The sequence below is a fragment of the Budorcas taxicolor genome, chromosome 23 (genome assembly GCF_023091745.1).
Source record: "Budorcas taxicolor isolate Tak-1 chromosome 23, Takin1.1, whole genome shotgun sequence".
In the NCBI taxonomy this organism is placed as follows: domain Eukaryota; kingdom Metazoa; phylum Chordata; class Mammalia; order Artiodactyla; family Bovidae; genus Budorcas; species Budorcas taxicolor.
Window position 1 is genome coordinate 34,354,427 of NC_068932.1, and position 21,565 is coordinate 34,375,991.

Consider the following 21,565-nt stretch of genomic DNA (forward strand, 5'->3'; position numbering starts at 1 on the left):
AAAGGATTTGCTGAATCACGTGGTGCGTACATTTGCTACACTGCAGGGGATCCAGCAGGAAGGGTCTAAAGCCAGCATAAGTCCTGTCCTTTCATCCGTCACTTCCAAGTTAACAGATAAAGACAGTGCTGCCCGTGTGTAGGGATGGAAAGGCACTAAGGATTGGCCACAGGCCGCGTGTCAGGGTCTCTTACATTGTGAGACATTCGAATTGTAACAGAACCTGTCACACATTCTTCCCAGGAGAGCACAAGCAGCATAGTAGACACCCCACCCCAGCACAATGTGGGCCACCAGCCCTTCTGGAAAGACAGGAGGACTGATTTCCTGGGTGTGGTGCCTGAGGAAGAAGGCCAGGGAGAGACTCGGAGCCCTGCCCTCCTCTCCTGGGAAGAATGCAGACACACCACTTTCCTTTTGTCTCTGGGGTCTGAGCACACAGGAGGCTCCGGTGCAGATGGCCAGGTGCCTGCTCAGGGTGGCCCTGTCTGCAGAGCCAGCCAATCCAGAGAGCACTGGTCTTGAAGGAATGTGAGAGAGCTTGGTAAACACTGAGCTCCCTGGGGGAGGGAGTTGTGCAAAAGGACAGACAGACTAAGAGAACTCAAGACCACCCTCGGTCTGCAGATGGAACAGCCCTGGACAGGGAGGGGGTGGACAGGCTCTTTCCCTTTACCCTCCAGACTTCTGTGTCCAGTTTGACATTCGCTTTTTTTTTTTTTTTTTTTCCTGAATTGCATTCATTTTGCAATGATTTTGTTGTTGCTTTCTTTCTTGGAAAAGTTGGCAGGTAACAACCTGAACCCAGGAAATGAAGTTTGTCAGGGTCAGAGATCTCCTAGGACCATCCAACAGAAAGATGGAAGGAAATTCACACCAAAGGGATGCCCCTAATGTCTACTGACATCTGTGAGCTAAGTCTGAAGGCTCACGCCGAGTCCTGTTACCTCTGGACTGCTAAAGCAGAAGTGAGCAGGGTGGGTGTAGGGAAGGGAAGTAAGGACCAGGAGGAAGGTTGCTTCTGAGAAGACTTTAGAAATGGAGATGGAGATAGCAAACTGTTGGCTGTATCTCATGCAAATCTGCTTTTGGACTTCTTTGTTAGGAGGCAGGTTGTAAGCATTTTCAGAACGCGCCTGAATTTATAGGTTAATTAGCATGAGCTCTAAAAGAGGTGCCACTTATAGCAAGATGACCCTCAAAAACAGAACTGAAAGCAAGCTAATGAGAAAACTACAGTTTGAGTGTATGCTATGTGCTGAGTGTTCTAGAAAATCTCTCCAGAAAAAAAACCTGTTGGCTCTGACCCCTTAGATCCAAGACTATATCTAAGACAAGGAGAATTATAGAATTCAGATCCTTAGAACCAAAGGAAATTTAGAGGTCAAGTGCCCCAAGTCTTGGATTTACATATATATTTTAACATTTGTATATTAAAGAAAAAATCAAGGTTCAAAGAAATTGATTTGCCCAAGGTCACACAGCTGTGAATTCCAGAAACAAAAGTAGATCCCTGATTTCCTGTCACTGAAGCCCTTTTCATTAAAACACATGAAGGCTCTCCTCCCCATCCCCTCAAGCCCACATCCTGGGAAGGGTTTATCCCAGCAATCCCACTACTGGGCACATGAGAAAACCATAATTCAAAAAGACACATGTACCCCAGTGTTCATAGCAGCACTATTTACAATAGCCAGGACAGGGAAGTAACCTAAATATCCATCAACAGAGGAATGGGCAAAGGAGATGTCTTACATGTATACAATGGAATATTACTCAGCCATTACAAAGGAATCAAATAGGGTGATTTGTGGAGACATGGATAGACCTAGAGTCTGTCATACAGCGTGAAATAGGTCAGAAAGAGAAAAACAAATATCATATTAATACACATATATGGAATCTAGAAAAAACGGTACTGATGAACCTATCTGCAGGGCAGGAACAGAGACACAGACATAGATAATGGACTCGTGGATACGGTGGGGGACAGAGACGGTGTGATGAATTGAGAGAGTAGCATTGTCATATACACACGACCACGTGCAGGACAGACAGTTAGTGGGAAGCTGCTGTGCAGCACAGGGCGCTATAGCGCTCGGTGCTCTGATGACCTAGAGGGGTGCAAGCAGGAGGTGGGAGGGAGGCTCAGGACGGAGCAGATACATGTAAACATACAGCTGATGCACGTTGTTGTACAGCAGAAACTGACATAACGTTGTAAAACAATTACATTCCAAAGGAAAACCAGTAACAGAGGGAGACAGAATTTCAGAACAGGAGGGGGAAGGGGCAGCCATGGGGCAGGTCCTCTTCCTTTACCTTCCACACTTCTATGTCCGGAAGTCCTTTTACCTATATATGAAGATGGTCTCAAAGAGGCTAAATGACCTGTCCCAGATTCCTCAGGAGTTACTGCCATAGCTGAGCCCGGAGCTCCTTGATCACTGTTCTGGGACCTTTTCTCCTTCTTAAAGCTCCTTCAGGTGTCTGGTGGCATCTCAGATGAAACGCGTCCAGAGAAGCGGTCTCAGGACATCTCTGATGCTCAGTGAGGGTTCCATTAAAACCACATCAGAGCTTCAGCCCTCACTGGGACGAGACTTGTGTCAGTTTCCATGTTGACTGAAATGGTGCCCCCCTCCCTCCCACCAAAGATATATCCACACAAAATCTCTGGAACCTTGGCATGTCTGAAAAAAGGGGCTTTGCAGATGTAATTAAGCTAAGGATCCTGGGATGAAGGGATCATCTTGGAAGATCCTGTGTGTGTGTGAAGTCTCTTCAGTCATGTCTGACTCTTTGTGACCCTATGGACTATAGCCTGCCAGGCTCCTCTGCCCACGGAACTCTCCAGGCAAGAATACTGGAGTGGGTTGCCATGCCCTCCTCCAGGGGATCCTCCCGACCCAGGGATCAAACCTGCATCTCTCACGTCTCCTGCACTGGCAGATGGGTTCTTTATCACCAGTGCCACCTGGGATGCTGATGAAACTTAAAGCTAATGATAAGGGACCTTCTAAGAGGAAGGCAGAGGAGGTTTGACACAGAGAAAGAGAGGGCACAGAGGGAAAGGCTCTGTGCAGACCAAGGCAGAGGTCAGGGTTATGTAGCCACAGCCACCAGAGTCTGGAAGAGGCAAAGAAAGATCCTCCCCTAGAGCCTTGGAAGGGAGCCCTGCCAACACTTCAGTTGTGGACTTCTGGCCCCAGAACTGTGAGAGAAAGTTTCTGTGGTTCTAAGCCACCACCGTTACAGAAGACACGGCGAACTCACAATACATTCACAATCTCTACGGGTAAAATCAATCAGAAACAACAGCAACAACAAAACCAAACATCACAGACTGGAAAGGCAAAATGTGGTATGTCCATACAATGGAATATTATTCAGCCTACAAAAAGAAGAAGAAACTGTCACACACTACCACATGGATGAAACTTGCGGACATCATACGAAGTGAAAAAGCGAGAGTGAAAAGTGAAAGTCTCTCAGTCGTGTCCGACTCTTTGCGACCCCCATGGACTATACAGTTCAAGGAATTCTCCAGGCCAGAATACTGGAGTGGGTAGCTGTTCCCTTCTCCAGGAGATCTTCCCAACCCAGGGATCAAACCCAGGTCTCCCACATTTGCAGGTGGATTCTTTACCAGCTGAGCCACCAGGGAAGCCCAAGCGTAAAAGGGCCATCGCAAAATCAAACGAACAAACAAGACCCCACAATACTGTATGATTCCATTTACATGAGATACTCAAGAGTAGTCGAATTCATAGAGACAAAGTGGAATGGTCACTGCCAAGTGCTGTGGGGAGAGGGGGATGGGCAGTTACAGTTTAATAAGCACAGACTTCAGTTTTATAAGACATAAAGGGCTACGGAGCTGGATGCTGGTGACGGTTTCACAACATCATAAGTCTATGTAATACACGGACCTGTACTCTGAAGCATGGTTAAGATGTTACATTTTATGTTACGTGGTGTGTGCTCAGGTGTGTCCAACTCTCTGTGACTCCATGGACTGCAGTCCACCAGGCTCCTCTGCATGGGAATCTGCAGGCAAGAATACTGGAGTGGGTTGCCATTTCCTGCTCCTGGTATATTATGTGGATTGCACTGTAATTTTAAAAATGGGGAATACCCAAACCAAAACCAGGATTATAGTATTTACAACAAATCAGACCCATCCTGCTGCACCTACGTTGGCTCAGAGAATAAAAGTGGAGGGAGGAGCTCAGGGTTTTCTGCTGGGAGCTGGGCCAGGCTGACTCACGAGCTGTCACATGTTGGCGTGCTCACAGCGCAGGACGATTTTCTAGATCACACACCCATCTGAGAGGGACAGCACGCCCACTGGGTGGGTCTTGACTCTGCCTGGAACCCCACTGCAAACTGCTCCCAGAAGCCCCACCTCTGTGGGTCTGTGTGGAAAGGGTGCAAGGTCTCACCCCCACCATTGGCCCTCACGGAGGCCTGAAGCCAATGTGGTAAGGGGCCCTCACAGCCCCTACCAGCATCGAAGTACTCGGCCTCCAGGGGAAAAGCAGAGCGAGCAGATGTGTCTTCAACACGGCACGTTCTTGGATCCAGTTTTCTTGTAGAGATTCCTTCCCACAGCAGTTGAACTAAATCTGAAGGCAATCAACATCCCGCCCTCCTCAGTCCTTTTGTCTCCCCAACTCTTTTTTTTTGGGGGGGGGGGCCCACAGTCCCACATGTAGCCTGAGGAGAGAGCTGCCTCCATCCATGCTGTCTACAAATGTGGGGGCTCCAAGCTGGGGGCGGCATTCACTGTCTTCCTGCCCCTTTAGCTATAGCCAAACATCTGGGAAATAGTTCTAGTGTTTTATTTATTTGTTACTGAATTAGGATCCACATACAATATTATATTAGTTTCAGGAGTACAGCATAGTGATTTGGTTTTTTCATGCATGGATTACTCCAGTAAGTCTAAACCCCATCCTCCTGCTGTTTTAAAATGAAATTTCCTAACTGCTCCCACCTCAACAGGTTTATTTCAGTCCCATGTAGCAGATCAAACTTGGGAAGCTCAAAGGAAATGCTGTTGAGTCTCTCGCAGGGCTCCTTGCTCTGTGGAGGGACGAGGGACAGATTGAGAGGACAGACAAGGACCACTGCACTTGTCTGGGGATGAGATGGCTGGACTTCAAGCGATACTCTGGACACATCACATCCATCTTCTCCAATAGCTTTCCTAAGGATGTGCATGACCTTGGGCCCCAAACCCAGCCTTGAAGTATCCTTGGACTCGCAATAAAAGCCTTATTGGAAGGGCCATGAAAAATCCCCCTTACCCCAACTGTGTGTGGGTGGTGGGGGTCCACTTCTCAGGTGTCACTCTAGCCAGTGGCACCACTGTTTGCTGTCCAAAGCTCTCCTCTACCTGCCCTCCCTGTCTGCCCCCCAACTCCATTTACATCCATTAATGTTTTTCATTTGAGGTGAAATTCACATAACATCAGATACACCATTTTAAAGGGAACAACTCCATGACACCTAGGATATTCACAAGGTTGTGCAACCACTTCCTCTACTTCTGAAGCAGATTCATCACCCTAAGTGGGAACCGATAATCAGTTACTCCCCACTCTCTCCCTGCCTTCAAGTCCAAGTAACTGCTTTCTCTATGGATCCATCTACTCCATATATTTCATGTAAATAGAATCACATAGTATGCAGTCTTCTGTGACCGCTTCTACCACTTGGCATAATGTTTTCAAGGTACATGCATGCTGTAGCACATGTCAGAATTCCTTCCTAAGGCTGAGGGACAGGCTACTGTCTCTAAATACTACACTGTGTTTATCCATCCATCCATATACTCATGGGTTGCTTTCCCTTCTGCCTGGTGTGAGCAGAGCTGCTGTGAACAGGGGGGCACACTCATTTGAGGACTCCCTCCCATTCTTCACACTGCAGTCTGATCCTATCACGTGATGTTCCAGATACAATCACTTCAATACTTCCCACCATCCTCAAGGTAAAGCCAAACTCCTGACTGATTTCTGAGGTCCTCACACTCGGGCCCCTCCCTTCCTCCAGCATCCTCTCTCTCACCCGTAGTCCTGCCCAAATGACTTGGTTTCTTGGGTATGCTGTACTTGTCCTTGCTGCTGAGCCTCTGCCACTGCAGTTTCCTCTTCCCGAAACACTGTTCCTCTGGGTCAGGAATTGCACTGATGACCTGCATCTCAAATCTAATTAGCTGGACTAGGTCCAGCACAGAGCCAGCACTGCCCCCTGTCCTGCATTTCATGGGCAGGAAGGCATCACGGGGCTTGCTGTGGGATTAGGAAGACTACACCCACAGAAGATGCCCAGGGACACCTCAGGGGCCACTCAGATTCATGTCCTGGGTCCCTGGACCACACCCTGCTGGGAAATTTGAATGTGGTGATGTGGATATAGTGACCTGGTGTCTACAGAAGCAATGTGACAAGTTGCCCGGTCATGTTCCCAGGACCCTATTGGGCGTCCTGACCCACCTCTGCTCAGCACACATCCTCACCCTGAGACTTGGGGTGGGTGTGAGGCAATGTTTACTTTTCCTGTGTGTGTGTGTGCACTCAGTGGTGTCCAGCTCTTTGTGACCCTGTGGACTGTAGCCCTCCAGGCTCCTCTGTCCATGGAATTCTCTAGGCAAGAATACTGGAGTGGGTTGCCATTTCCTCCTGCAGGGGATCTTCCTGACCCAGGGGTCGAACCCAGGTCTCTTGTATCTCCTGCGCTGGCAGGCGGATTCTTTACCACTGACCCACCTGGGAAGCTACCTGGGAAGCCCTTACTTTTCCCATAAGAGTGGGTTAATATCTTGCAGGCTTGTGGGCAGGCGGGAGTGACTCTCTGACCTCTGGCCCCAAGTCTACTGATGGCGCCAACTCAGGAGCTCAGTTCCGCCCAGACGCAGAAGCTGGTGGGGCAACTGCTGAGAAAGCAGGAACCAAGCTTCCCAGTGCGAGGCAGTCACACCTGAACTTGACAGGCTTCTGTCAGCCTGGGCCACAGGACGTTCTGGGTCACACAGGATGTGGTTTTCTAAGGGTGAGGAAGCCTACACCCTCACCTCTAACGACTTTCTTCTCTTAACTTCCATTCAGAGCCTCTGCTCCCTGAGTCTGTATGCTCCCATGTGTACACACATGAGCACACACATATGTGCACACACAGATATGCGGGCACATGTTGTAGCTCAGTTGGTAAAGAATCTGCCTGCAGTGCAGGAAACCCAGGTTCGATCCCTGGGTTGGGAAGATCCCCTGGGAAAGGAAATGGCAACCCACTCCAGTATCCTTGCCTGGAAAATCTCATGGACAGAGGAGACGGGTGGGCTGCAGTCCATGGCGTTGCAAAAAGTCGGGCATGACTGAGCAACTAACACTTACTCACTTACTTATACACACATTTGTACACACAGACACACGTGGCTCGAACACAATCTTCATTTCCTCTTTTCTAACTTCTAAATAAAAGAACAGTTTAATATAACCGTGCCTCCTACATAATTCCTCTAGACTTTTTTTCATTCTTTTTTTCCCTCATGTTCTCTATCCTTCCGGTTTCCAGCATGAAGTAGACACTGCCTGAGAAGACAGTGTTACACAGACATTCTCTACTTTCTTTCCTCCGCACGTGAGAAAAAGATGGAAAAAGAGACCCTTGTGTGTTTCCGAGAGCCTTGAGGACCATGGCGGTGGTTCTGAGGGGCGCCCGTGTGTCACTTACCTCCAGGACTTTCCCTGTGATGAACTGGTGGCAGGCTTCACATTTTACCCCGAAGAGCCCCTGGTAGTCCTTTTCACAATATGGAGCACCATCCCTGCAGGACAAAGACAGCTCAGCTTCCGAGGGCAGGAAAGACGCTCAGACCCCATCTCTCTCCGCCCAGTTGCGCAGAAGGGGAGCAGAAGTTATTTCTCACTCAACTACCATTCACATGCCTGGAGGAGCCCTGGTGGGGGAGGGTCAAAACCCACAAGAGCAAACTCTCCAGCGAGAGTGCTGAGGTCCTCCAGGCCACACGGGAGTAACAGCCAAATGGCTGTCGCTGCGCATTCCTTGACTGCCTCAGACCTCACTAGCAAAAACCAAGGCGTCCCTCTCTTGCAGCACCAGGCCTGGCAGGCTTCAGCTGTAGTCCCATGCTCCTCTTCCTTGTCTCCTCCCCCACACCTCCTTGATTCACACACCAGAGCCTCCTAAGAGCGCAGAGACGCCTTCTCCTTGGCCCTGAGGGAGCCTGGAGGCCCAGGGCCTCTCAACCATCCTCCTGAAACTGCCTTCATTTACCTGTTGCATGCGTGCTAAGTTGCTTCAGTCGTGTCCAACTCTTTGCGACCCTACGGACTGAGGCCCACCAGGCTCCTCTGTCCATGGGATTCTCCAGGCAAGAATACTGGAGTGGGTTGCCATGCCCTTCTCCAGGGGATCATCCCCACCCAGGGATCGGACCTGCATCTCTTATGTCTCCTGCATTGGCAGGCGGGTTCTTTACCACTAGAACTACCTGGGAAGCCCCTCATTCACCTCATGACACAGTTAAAATATCATGTTCTAGGTGTGCCATTGCATGGGAGAGTTAAAACGTCTCCAGACAGCCCAGTTACCTAGCTCTGCACAGGCGTCAGTGTTAAAGGCGGAGCAGTTCTCTTTGGCTGTGTCTCAGAATCACCTGTGTAGTTTCTGCCTCCCGAATACCAGGGTTTGCTTTACCCCAGATCTGGAGAATTAGATTTCTAGGGGGTGGGGCCCAAGCTACTTATTTAGTTTCACTGTGTATATTCATACATTAAATTCATTAAAAAAATTTTTTAATAGATGCTGGTTGGAGAACATTTTTAAAAGTGGATAGGGGAAAATTTTCCCTTACTGCCTCTAGGCCCTCCCCCCACCCCATGCTCATTCTTTCCTCAATTTAAAAGGTAACCACTGTAACTAGCTATTCAAGGTCACATTAAACAAAACCCTCAAAACGCCACCTGCTCTAGCTCTTCTCTACACCAGCCTCTGACTCTAAGGAACCTACTCCAGAGTGGTCCTAATGGGCTCTGTGCCTGGACGCTGAGTTTCTTTTTGGGGGGATGGGGGCAGGGGAGGGCCAGCAGACATGGCTGAGACCTGGAAGGAGGATAAAGGTTTACCATCAGTAGTTTCAATGGGGAAATGACGGGGGTGGGGAGGATTAGCGAAAGTAAAATTACTAAATGCTTAATTGGTTGCAACATACAGCCTACCATTATGTCAGCTTCGTTAATTGTTACATTAGGCAATGATGAACATTTCATTAAATTTATAGCAGGCAACAACAGAAGAATAAAATTCCTTTCCAAAGTTTCATAGCAAAAAGTTCATATGGATTGTGGAATGTGAAGGTCTTTCATTATGTCTGATGGGCTGGGCTGGGTTAGGGTGTATTCCGCGAGCGCAGGGCAGCCCACGATGCCCCACCCCTGCTGAAGGATCCATCCGCGCCTGCGCCCCAGGCTTACTTGCTGATGTACTCGCCGGTGAGGACTTTCCCGCAGGACTTGCACTTAAAGCAACCCAAGTGCCACTGCTTTTCCAGCGCCAGCAGGGCCTGTCCATTCTTGATGTCTCGTCCGCAGCCAGCACAATCTGGAAAAGAGCAGCCGCCGGCCCTTACTCCACGTTTGTTAAATCCATAGCTTTGCTAATCCAAGCAGGTGGACCCCCTTTGATCCCCAGCATGCACCCACCACATACTCAATAACTATTTACTTAAGCGCCATTTCATTCCGCGTTCTCGCCCAGGAGGCTCGCAGACCCACCATCCTCCCTTAGAGCGGGAACATCATGAGCCTCAGCAGATCCAAGGGCCTGGATGTCCTTCATCTGTTTATTTCCTTGGGGGTGATTTAAACAGCCTCTGAGCTCCAGCTGGCTCAGAGAATACTTAATTATAGCGTCTTGGCTGTGATTTTAAGAAGGCGCTCCTCAGCCTTTATTAATTGAGGGCACCTGTGAGTAGCTAAGTACCAGCTCCCCCTCCCCCTCCCATGCTGGCTGCCTCCCTTAATACTATATATGCGACTTCTGGAGCAATGCCCATAAGTCTCATTTTTGTAAACAGGACTCTACTTCCTTATCACCCTAAAACCAGACTTTCCAAAATTTGTGATCATCAATTCAGTGGCTCTTAATTCCTCAGCTTTAAATTCTCCGTGGCAGGATCCTGTGAAGAAGATAAAGAAGAAAGTATTTCTTCACAGTAAAGAATGTAGGCCCTGGAATGGGACACCCTGGTTCTGAACCCCAGCTCGCTGTTGGCTAACCATGTGACCCAGCCTAGTTCCCCCCTTTTCTAAGCCTTGGGATCCTCATATGAAAGCCAGGGTGTTATTAGTGCCTGTCTCAAGTTCTCTGATGAGGATTCAATGGAATAAAGGACTCAGGTCTCTATGAAAGTTTGCTATTATTATAGTTGCTGTTATTCTGGTTATTAGATACATCATTATTAGGGAAGCTGAGTATTTAAAAGAACCCAGAAGAATGTATAGGCATACACCATTTTATTGTGCTTCGAAGATAATACTTTTTTTTAAAACAAATTCAAGATTTGTGGCAATGCTACCTCGATCAAGTCTATTGGCATCATCATCTTTTCAAAAACCTTTGCTAACTTCATGTCTCTGTGTCACATTTTGGTATTCTCCCAATTTTTCAAACTTTTTCATTATTATTATATCTGTTATGGTGATCTGTGATCAGTCATATTTGATGTTACTACTATGACTCACTGAAGGCTCAGATGGTAGCATTTTTTCAGCAATATTTTCTAATTTAGGTACGTACATTGCTGTTTTAGACATAATGCTATTGCACACTCAGCAGACTACAGCATAGAGTAAATATAACTTTCATTATGCACTGGGAAAGCAAACAATTTGTGTGGCTCATTTAACTGCTGTATCTGCCTTACTGTGGTGGTCTTGAACCAATCCACTGAGCATGCATTATCTCTGAGGCTTGCATGTAAATTGGGCAACCTTTCTGGAATGCAATTTAAATGTCTGCTGCTGCTGCTGAGTCGCTTCAGTCGTGTCCGACTCTGTGCGACCCCATAGACGGCAGCCCACCAGGCTCCACCGTCCCTGGGATTCTCCAGGCAAGAACACTGGAGCGGGTTGCCGTTTCCTTCTCCAATGCATGAAAGTGAAAAGTGAAAGTGAAGTCGCTCAGTCATGTCCAACTCTTAGCGACCCCATGGACTGCAGCCTACCAGGCTCCTCCGTCCATGGAATTTTCCAGGCAAGAGTACTGGAGTGGGGTGCCATTGCCTTCTCCAAATAGAGACACTTAAAATCAATGTACCCGAGAAAGGGAAAGAAAGCATTGCTGGCAGGTTGCCCCTGATATCCCCAACTGATCACAAAAATCATTCAGAGAATAAAGAAATGTGCAGACAAGTCCCTTCAGTACACAAAGTGATTCAATACCCCCCCTCTTCTGACCACATCTGTGGCTGCTGCTCCTGTACTAATGATGACATTTCTAGCCCAACTTGAATTCTCTCTTCTTCTAGAAAAACTTTCCTATAGTACCTGGCACAAGCTCAAGTCCCATAAAAATTCCTCCAAATGTCCCCCAGCAGTGGCTCACAATTATTGTGGTTTTCTTCCTTGCTGAGGTTTAAGTACACTTGACTTTTATTTTTTGACTACAGATGTGTTTCTGGTGACCTTTGGGCACTCGGTATTTACATAACCTTTAGATCCAGCAATCTCATGGCTAAAATTTCACTCTGCAAATAAATTTTGAAAAGGATGTGCATGTGAATGTATGTGTTCTATCCCCTGAAAAATATATATTCACCCCCTACTGCATTTTTGTAACAATAAAACTGAAAACAACATATGTGGACATTAATGATAAAGTGGTTAAATTAATTATAGTATAGTCATTAATGGGATACTACACACTGTTAAAAAGAATAAGGTAGATTTGTGTGCAGACATGGAAAGACATCCTAAATAGACTGGGTAAAAAAACAAGCTGTAAAACAGTATGTACAACATAAGCTCATTTTTCTAAATCATGAGAACGTAAAAAGAATTGAGCAAATAAATATTTAAAAAGTTAAAAGTATACTATACAAGTTATGAATACTGAAGTTTAGAATTTCTGTAAGTATAGCCCATTATAAGCTAGTGTATATTATATGGTCACAAAGCATGAATTTTTTTGTTTTTAAGCTGGGATTTACATGATGTCCAGCATCTCACCAAACTGCTTTCAGAGGGAATCACACATCTGGTAGTTTACTATAAAGATAAAAATGGAAGACCATGATATTTGCTCAATGCAATTTCTAAAAGATAACAGCACAAGATGAATATAAGATGAATTGGTAGGTTTTATTAAGTGAACTGAAATTTTTTTTCATTCTTCTGATTAGATTATGCCCACTAGGTGGCAGTAAAGATTTAAAATAATATGCAAGATGCCGGTTGGTTGAATTTTTTCAAGAAGAAAATAAACTTTAGAGATGGCTTTTCATTTCTACAGCAGAGGAGCTCAGGGAGGTAGGCGGGGCTGTTCATATCTCCCCCTTCGTAACACTGGGGTCCAGGGAGATCAAAGGTGGGGAGACAGCCACAGGGCAGGCTTTAGAATTAGGAAGACTTGGGCACTAACTAGGAAAAGTTACTCTCTCTGAATCCTCATTTCTTCATCTCTGAAATGCAGACTCACTTCTCAGGTTGCTGGGAGGAAGAAGAAGCACTCTGTATTGTGAAGTGCTTCATATGACTTAGAACACTTGGTACCTGTTGGTTGTTCCACATAGTTCTCCTTTCCTTGAAAGGGTCTGAGCTAGGACTAGAAATCAGGTTTCTTGACTGTCTTTCACTTTTTCAGAGACATTACTTTGCCGACTAAGGTCTGTCTAGTCAAGGCTATGGTTTTTCCTGTGGTCATGTATGGATGTGAGAGTTGGACTGTGAAGAATGCTGAGTGCCAAAGAATTGATGCTTTTGAACTGTGGTGTTGGAGAAGACTCTTGAGAGTCCCTTGGACTGCAAGGAGATCCAACCAGTCCATTCTGAAAGAGACCTGCCCTGGGATTTCTTTGGAAGGAATGAGGCTAAAGCTGAAACTCCAGTACTTTGGCCACCTCATGCGAAGAGTTGACTCATTGGAAAAACTCTGATGCTGGGAGGGATTGGGGGCAGGAGGAGAAGGGGATGACAGAGGATGAGATGGCTGGATGGCATCACTGACTTGATGGACGTGAGTCTGAGTGAACTCCAGGAGTTGGTGATGGACAGGGAGGCCTGGCATGCTGCAATTCATGGGGTCGCAAAGAGTCGGACATGACTGAGCAACTGAACTGAACTGAAGCACATTAATGCCCAGATACCCCAGACCTCTAACAGAAGCAGAGACACAATCTCAGCACAGAAATGACCTCTCTGATTATTCTGCACCAATGGCTTTGGTAGACCAGGCATATTGTGAGGGCTTCATAGACATACTCTTCAGGAGTTATTCTCCACAATCTATTATTCTTCACAGTAATGGAGACAAAATTCTGGCCAGTCAGCTTAGTTAGAGCGTGGTGCTAATAATGCCAAACTCACAGGTTTGATCCCCATATGGACCATAAAGAAGGCTGAGCAGTGAAGAATTGATGCTTTTGAACTATAGTGCTGGAGAAGACTCTTGAGAGTCCTGTGGTCAGCAAGAAGATCAAACCAGTCAATCCTAAAGGAAATCAACCCTGAATATTCATTAGAAGGACTGACGCTGAAACTGAAGCTCCAATACTATGGCCACCTGATACGAAGCATTGACTCCTTGGAAAAGACCCTGATGCTGGGAAAGACTGAGGGCAGGAGGAGAAGGGAGTGACAGAGGATGAGATGGTTGGATGGCATCCCGACTAGAGGACATGAGTTAGAGCAAACTCTGGGAGGTAGTGAAGGATAGGGAAGCCTGGCGTGCTGCATTCCATGGGGTTGCAGAGTCAGTCATGATGCAGAGACTGAACAGCAATGGGGTCAAAGTGCCTGCCGTTTGGAAGCCTCTGACCTCACAGATGATGTCCTGACTCTCTCAGATCCTCCATGCCCTGTAGTGCCCTGGGGAGGGCACATATTCTACAGCTGATATTTTTTGAATATATTTATTTATTTGGCTGTGTTGAGACTTAGCTGTAGTATGCGGGATCTCAGTAGTTGTGGTGTACAGGCTTAGTTGCTCCAAGGCATGTGGGATCTTATTTCCCTGACCAGGGATAGAACCTGAGTCCCCTGCATTGCAAGGCAGATTCTTAACCACTGGACCCCTGGGCAAATCCCATCTACAGTTGATCTTGATCATGTTTCATAGAGAAGCATTTACCAAATGTGACTACCTAAGAGCCAGCCATCTGGTGAAACTGGGCTGGAAGGAGAGGTTAGGGATGAGCCTCCTTCATCCCAAACCGCAAGACGTAAATTAAGCAAATCAACAAAGACGGCCTTCTGGCCCAGAACACTGGCCCAGCTGACTCAGAATATTCTAGTGTACTCGACAGAGGTTACACATTCGTTCCTCTTTGGACAAAAGTGTATTCTCTCCTTAAACCTGACATCACGCTGGGGAAAATAGAAAAGATGCAGAGATAAAAAGATTCATGCTGATGGTTCACGCTTCCTATGCTCATTCCAACCAAGCTCTTTTATAAAGAACAAAATGTCCTCCTCTCTATCTTCATGTTTTTCAGCTGTTGAGAAAATTGTTTGCACGTCAGTGGAGCAGCTGCTGATAAATATAGAAAGTCGGTTGATTGGCACTGGAATTATTGCCAAAGTCAGAAGTAGGTGAATATGAGGCAACGTCAAGGAAATCAAACCCTCCAGCAACTTGCTGGTCCTCCCCTGGGGATAAACAATGGCCAAGTGTGAAAACAGAAGAAAGCTATAATAAGAAGGGGATGACAGAGGATGAGACGGTTGGATGGCATCATCGACTCAATGGACATGAGTTTGAGCAAGCTCCGAGAGTTGGTGATGGACAGGGAAGCCTGGCATGCTGCAGTCCATGGGGTTGCAAAGAGTCGGACAAAACTGAGCGACTGAACAACATAATCACCTTAAACACTTTGCCTGAAGCATTTCATTCTTGGCACCAGAAGCCAAGAGAAAAACAGGGATTTGGCTACTTCCGTCCAAGTTAAACTAACATCCAAGTACACACCTGGCTTCATATTTACACCATTTTGTTCAAAGTCAATAAATATCCTTGAGAATAGGGATCCTGTCTGTCTTTGCTTGGCATAGGGCCATGGACACCTGGGCTTCAAGAGTATTTAAGATGAAAAAGGTGACAAATGGCTCTCTGGAAGGTGACCTCTGTTCCCAAGCTAAGAAAGGTGTCATCAGTTGGGCTGCCTTTAAAGTCCCGTCAGCCTAGATACCTATGTTCTTTGTGAGAATAATTTCAGCCTTCCTAGAGTCTCCTGTTTGGGAAGGGTAAGAGCTAAAAAGATGTCTTACTCTGTGAAGATGGCTCTAGGAACAGAAGGCTGAAGAATGAAACTACAGAAAAGGGATATCATGGGACCTGAATTCCTGATCATTCCCACCTTCCTGGGCTTCTGTCAAGCCCAGAACCATCAGTGGAGGTGGAAGCTGCTACTCACAGTGGCTACCGGTCTGGGACTAAAGTTTCTAGAATACAGAATGGGGCTTTCCCCAGAGTCTTGAAAATTTTGACTATTGTTTTAGAGCTGAAAACGATGATAAATATTCCATCTCCTAGAGCAGGTTGCTAGCAGTACCCTGGCTGGACTTAGCAAAGGATTGTAGAATCTACCTGATGACTCAACCCCTACTGCCTCCCCACATCTGAAATGATCTTATTAACATTTCTAGCATCCTTTAAAAAAAAAATTTCAAAAAAGCAGAGAGGAGAGTGGGTTGGGAGCTGTCTACACAGCAGGCATGGGTGTTCGCTCCGCTATATTGTGAGAGGAATTAAAGGACCCTGGGAGAAGGGGGGACTGGCTCCCTGCTCCCCACCTAGATGTTCACTAAATGGAGGTGCTCAGGCCCTGGTGCTGTTGTGGGTCCATGAGAAGCTTGATGTTAGAGTCTTGGGACAAACTTACTGGACTGTCCTGGGGCTTGGTGATGTTCATGAACAGTCTGAAGCCTGTGGGAGTCTGGAAGATCTGGAAATTAGGAAGCTGGCTGGACGCCTTCCTGAAGGCAGGTGAAGGAGGACAGAAGGCAGAGAGGTGGGCATGGCCACTGTTTGGCTCACTGAGGATGCCCGTGTGTCCTCTGGCTGGTACCCACATCGAAGCATCATGAATGAACCCACCTGGGAAAGCTACCTGCTGAGCATGGGAGATTTCATTAGAAAGAGGCTATGAGGAGCAGGGGCTTCGCAGGTGGTGCTAGTGGTAAAGAACCTGCCTGACGGTGCAGGAGACATAAGAGATGTAGGTTTGATCCCTGACTGGGGAAGATCCCCTGGAGAAGGGTGTGGCAGCCCACTCCAGCACATGGGTTTGATCCCCGACTGGGGAAGAGCCCCTGGAGAAGGGCATGGCAACCCACTCCAGCATTCTTGCCTGGAGAGTCCCACGGATGGAGGAGGCTGGCAGGCTGCAGTCCATAAGGTCGAAAAGAGTCAGACACGACTGAAGTGACTTAGCATGCATGAGGAGTAGGGCCTGAGGCTGGGAAGGATGGAGGGGGTTTGTTGAAATAGATTAGCCAGAAATTGCACACTTCTGTCAAGGAATTAAAAATGGGCCCTATACATACATATATATATATATATATATATATATATATATATATATATTTTATGTCTCCAGCCAGTGTTAGCTGAAAGTCAGTATGACAATGCCAGTATAACATCTTGTCCCCTGTACCTGTCATTTCCCTCTCCTCTGCCTGGACCCTCAAAGAACCACAAGCAGAACAGGAAGGAGGTAATAAAAAGGGGCAGAAGAGGCTGTACCCCCTCCTTACTGCAGGTCTCCTATTTGGATCTGATCTGAACTGGGAAAAGGGTACAGATCTGATATGGATGTGAGAATAAAGGCTTTGACTGTACTGGACTTTCAAGAGCTGAAAGTGAGCAGAAAGCTATGGAACCGCCTAGGATATTATTAAGGGTGAGAAAGAGAGCTCTGGTAGAGGATAATAAAAGTAGCAACAACAAAACATAAGACCATTGTTTTGTCCCACGAGTGTTCTGACCATTCTACATGCTGATTGTGCAACACACAGGGATGAAGAACTTCTGGACAAAGAGACCTGGGGTCAAATTCCAGCTCTGACACAGAACCAAGGGACCCTGCGCAAGCTAGGTAATTTGGGCTTCAGCTTCTTGATTTGTAAAACAGGCAGATGAACAGAACTTACCTTCTGGGGCTGTTGTGAGGGTGGACAGAACATGTGTAATCTGCAAGCATGGTGTTGGGCATATGATAAACAATCCAAGCCTATCCTCACCCCTGCAGTAACCTCATAAAACCAACATTGCCTCTTTCCCTTAACAAACAACTGAAGTAAGTTAGATAGAGAAGGAGAAATATCCTATGACATCCCTTCCACTGTGGAATCTAAAAGGAAATGATACCAATGAACTTACTTACAAAACAGAGAGACTCAATGACATAGAGAATGACCTTATGGTTGCTGGTGGGAGGGATGGGGTGAAGGGATGGTTAGAGAGTTTGGGATAGACATGTATAATCTGCCATATTTAAAATGGATAATCAACAAGGGCCTACTGTATACCATGTGAAACTCTGCTCACTGTTATGTGGCAGGCTGGATGTGCCAGGAGTTTGGGGGAGAGTGGATACATGTATATGTACGGCTGAGTCCCCTCAACGTTCACTTGAAACTACCACAACATTGTTAATCAGCTATACCCCAACACAAAGTAAAAGGTTCAAGAAGTAAAAAAACAAACAAAAACCAAATAACCAAGACCCACTGTGAGTCTCTGGAAAAGGCATTTTGGTTTCTCTGATTCCACAGTCATCACCTTTCCATTAACGTTACTATTGTTGTTATTATTGTTCACCCCTACACTTTTACTTTTTATTTATTTAGTTATTATTCAGCCCTTATCTTTTAAAAGATCTTGCATACTTTGCCTAAGTCCGCCCTTAGGCCTTCCACTAACCTGGAAGGACAGTGGTTATCCACATTTCACAATTCACAGGACATCTGAGATCCAGAGAGACTTTGAAGACATTTGATGCAAAAGTTTCATTTTGCACACAGGAAAGTAAGGCCCGGGGTGGGCCAATGCTTTGCACAAGGTCACACAGATAGAGAGTGCCCCATTAACTGCAGAGTGGAAATCTTTATTCTCAAATGCTCTTGAACGTGAACCCAGGCCTTCACAGCTTACAGGGATTTTCTGGGCTTAAAGTTCTAATCGTGCATTTGTTCCCCTGGTTATTGCCTCTTTTGCTGTCAACTGGCAAAAACATCCACCATGGAGCTGAAGCATGGTTTCACTTGTGGGTATAGAGAATTATTGTGCAAACAATGTAAACTGTAAAGACTGTGATGCTGGGAAAAATTGACGGCAGGAAAAGGGGGCAGGAGGAGAAGGATTGACAGAGGATGAGATGGTTGGATGGCATCACTGACTTAATGGACATGAGTTTGAGCAAACTCCGGGAGATGGCGAAGGACAGGGAAGCCTGGTGTGCTGCAGTCCATGGGGTCACAAAGAGTCAGACACGACTGAATGACTGAACAACAAAAACAAATGTAGATCATCGAAGGGGCTAGAGAGAGACTTTACTCATTCAACTGATGTTTGCTGAGATGCTGAGAAGTTATGTCAATAGAGATTTTAAGTCAGTTCAGAGTATTTCCTTCCTCTATTGTAAAGTCTTTAAAATTAAGAATTAAAAACTCTCCTTTCAGGATTGATACTGTTGCCTATTTAAGTTCCAGAAAATTTAAGTTTTCCCTGGAATCCGTCTTAAAAATTATAATAAAAAAAACTCTAGTTGTCAACTAGAGATGACCACATAAGTTCATGGCCATACACGTGGATGAAGAATAAATAGACACCAAATTATTTCAGATTTAGGTCATTATTAATAGATAGCAGATAAGACTTTGGAAACCCTATAAAATATTCAAGTGGTGTCTTTTTAATAGACTGTTAAATAGGAGCACTTTATCCCTGGCCAGGAGTCAGTATAAGGCGCTTTAAGGAGAATAAACAAGCAAAATCCCCTGATTTAAGTTCTGGGGTTTGGCTAATGTGACTCCTGAATTTAATGACATCGTATCTTGTCATTCAATGGCTCCTACAAAGTGTGGATTTCCCATGACCCTGTGTGATAAAATGGTGAATATGCAGAATGCCAGAGAGCAGTCATTCTCTCCAAAAAAGAGAGAAACTGGAGACAAGAGCAGAGTGACCCAAACATAGGTCAGATGCTGTGAGGTTAACAAGCTGCCTTTGACACAAGCTTTCAACACATCTGATGAGCCTCTGACATGTGGATCCCTCCATGGGAATAACTGTGGGAGGCACGTAGTGGCTGCCTGCTTTATACAGGACAGATATTTTTATTTTGCCAAGGTTTCCATCCTTTCCTAGGGTCGAAATGTCAACTGCCATCTGTCCTCACACATCTGACCACATGTTCCTATGTTACCAGCCTGGCCCTTTTTTGTAGCCTATGAATTAAAAAAAAAAAATCCAGACTTTTTAATGCTATTTTCTTGATAAGACTTGGCTTACAATTTTAGCATCTTTAAGGTATAAGGGATTTGGAATTTGGGCATTTGAAAATCTTCCTTTGATTAAAAAGACCACATCATTTAACAGCAATAAGAGCATCCATCTAGCAAGCAGACACTGTTAAATGCTGACCTCTGAACTTCACCTGTCCTGTTCAGTGTTGTCAGGTTCCAACCAGACATCTATGAGTTAGCAACTATTGACTGGCCGCAGTCCATGTCAAGTCACTGACACGAATCGGCAGTTTTCTTTCCTAGCATCTCACGGCAAATACCATGGGTATGAGGTCACCAAAAGGAAGGACACATAGAGGGCAAAATGCAAATACGTTCATATGAAGCACTTTTACGGAGTACTTTCTGGGACTTCCCTGGTGGTCCAGTGGTTAAGATTTCACCTCCCAATGCAAGGGACTCAGGTCAATCCCTGGTTGGGAAGCTAAGATCCTGCATGGCTTAAACTAAAACATAAAAACAGAAGCAATATTGTAACACATTCAATAAAGATTTTTAAAAGGGCCCACATAAAAAAAAAGGAATTCATTTTTAAAGTACTTTTTCACTTCTGAAATTCTATACTGCACTGGCCAAAAAGTAATTCATGGGGTCATAAGAAAATACCGGTTGGGGCTGAGGGGTGGATTGGAATATTTATATTTATTTATATTCAAATACATTGGTACAGTGTATTTGCCATGGCTCTAAATAATTTACATTCTCAAATTCACTAAAAACAAGGCAGAATTACTTTAAAACATTATGCATTGCCTGACGATGTAACCTTGAACCAAACTTTGCACAGTCACCCATGACCTCGCTTAGGTCAGTTGCTTCCTTTGCTATCTTGATGGCCATGATGGAAACGTCACAAGCCAGAGCAGCCTCTGACCTACTATTTTAGGTGAAGGTTCTTGTTGTCTTGGGAAAACAATACTGCACAACAAGCAAGTTTTCATGGGCCACAGCAGCAGCACATTATCAGCCTCATTGAGAAAGCTGTAGGCAGGCCCGGGAACAGCTATTTTCTGAGACCTCTATTACCTAGTAGTATTCAGCAATCGAGCCCATCTTTCCTCCTTTTAAAGTGTATCTCAGGACTTCCTAGGTGGCGCTTCAGATCAGTTCAGTTCAGTTCAGTTCAGTTCAGTTGCTCAGTTGCGTCCGGCTCTTTGCAACCCCATAGACTACAGCTCACCAGGCCTCCCTGTCTATCACCAACTCCCAGTGTTTATTCAAACTTATGTCCACAGAGTCAGTGATGCCATCCACCTATCTCATCTTCTGTCATCCCCTTCTCCTGCCTTCAATCTTTCCCAGCATTAGGGTCTTTTCCAAAGAGTCAGTTCTTCACATCAGGTGGACAAAGTATTGGAGCTTCAGCTTCAGCATCAGTCCTTCCAATGAATATTCAGGACTGATTTCCTTTAGGATGGACTGGTTGTATCTTCTTGCAGTCCAAGGTATACTCCAGAGTTTTCTCCAACACCACAGTTCAAAAGCATCAATTCTTCGGTGCTCATCTTTCTTTATAGTCCAACTCTCACATCCATACATGACTACTGGAAAAACCATAACTTTGACTAGATGGACCTTTGTTGGCAAAGTAACGTCTCTGCTTTTTAATATGCTGTCTAGGTTGGTCATAACTTTTCTTCCAAGGAGCAAGCATCTTTTAATTTCATGGTTGCAGTCACCATCTGCAGTGATTTTGGAGCACCCAAAAATAAAGTCTCTCATTGTTTCTAATATTTCCCCATCTATTTGCCATGAAGTGATGGGACCAGATGCCATGATCTTAGTTTTATGAA

The 21,565-nt window shown here is 45.8% G+C and overlaps 1 protein-coding gene across 4 annotated transcripts in view; it reads right to left on the reverse strand.

Moving 5' to 3' along the window:
• ABLIM1 (actin binding LIM protein 1) overlaps positions 1-21,565 on the reverse strand; it is a 194,582-nt gene that overhangs the window by 95,387 nt on the left and 77,630 nt on the right. For all 4 annotated transcript variants that reach the window (XM_052660977.1, XM_052660978.1, XM_052660980.1 and 1 more), the window contains 2 exons: positions 9,504-9,630; positions 7,741-7,834 (listed from right to left, as the gene is read on the reverse strand). In XM_052660977.1, the coding sequence (XP_052516937.1) occupies positions 7,741-7,834; positions 9,504-9,630 (221 nt within the window). The remainder of the gene's footprint in view (positions 1-7,740; positions 7,835-9,503; positions 9,631-21,565) is intronic.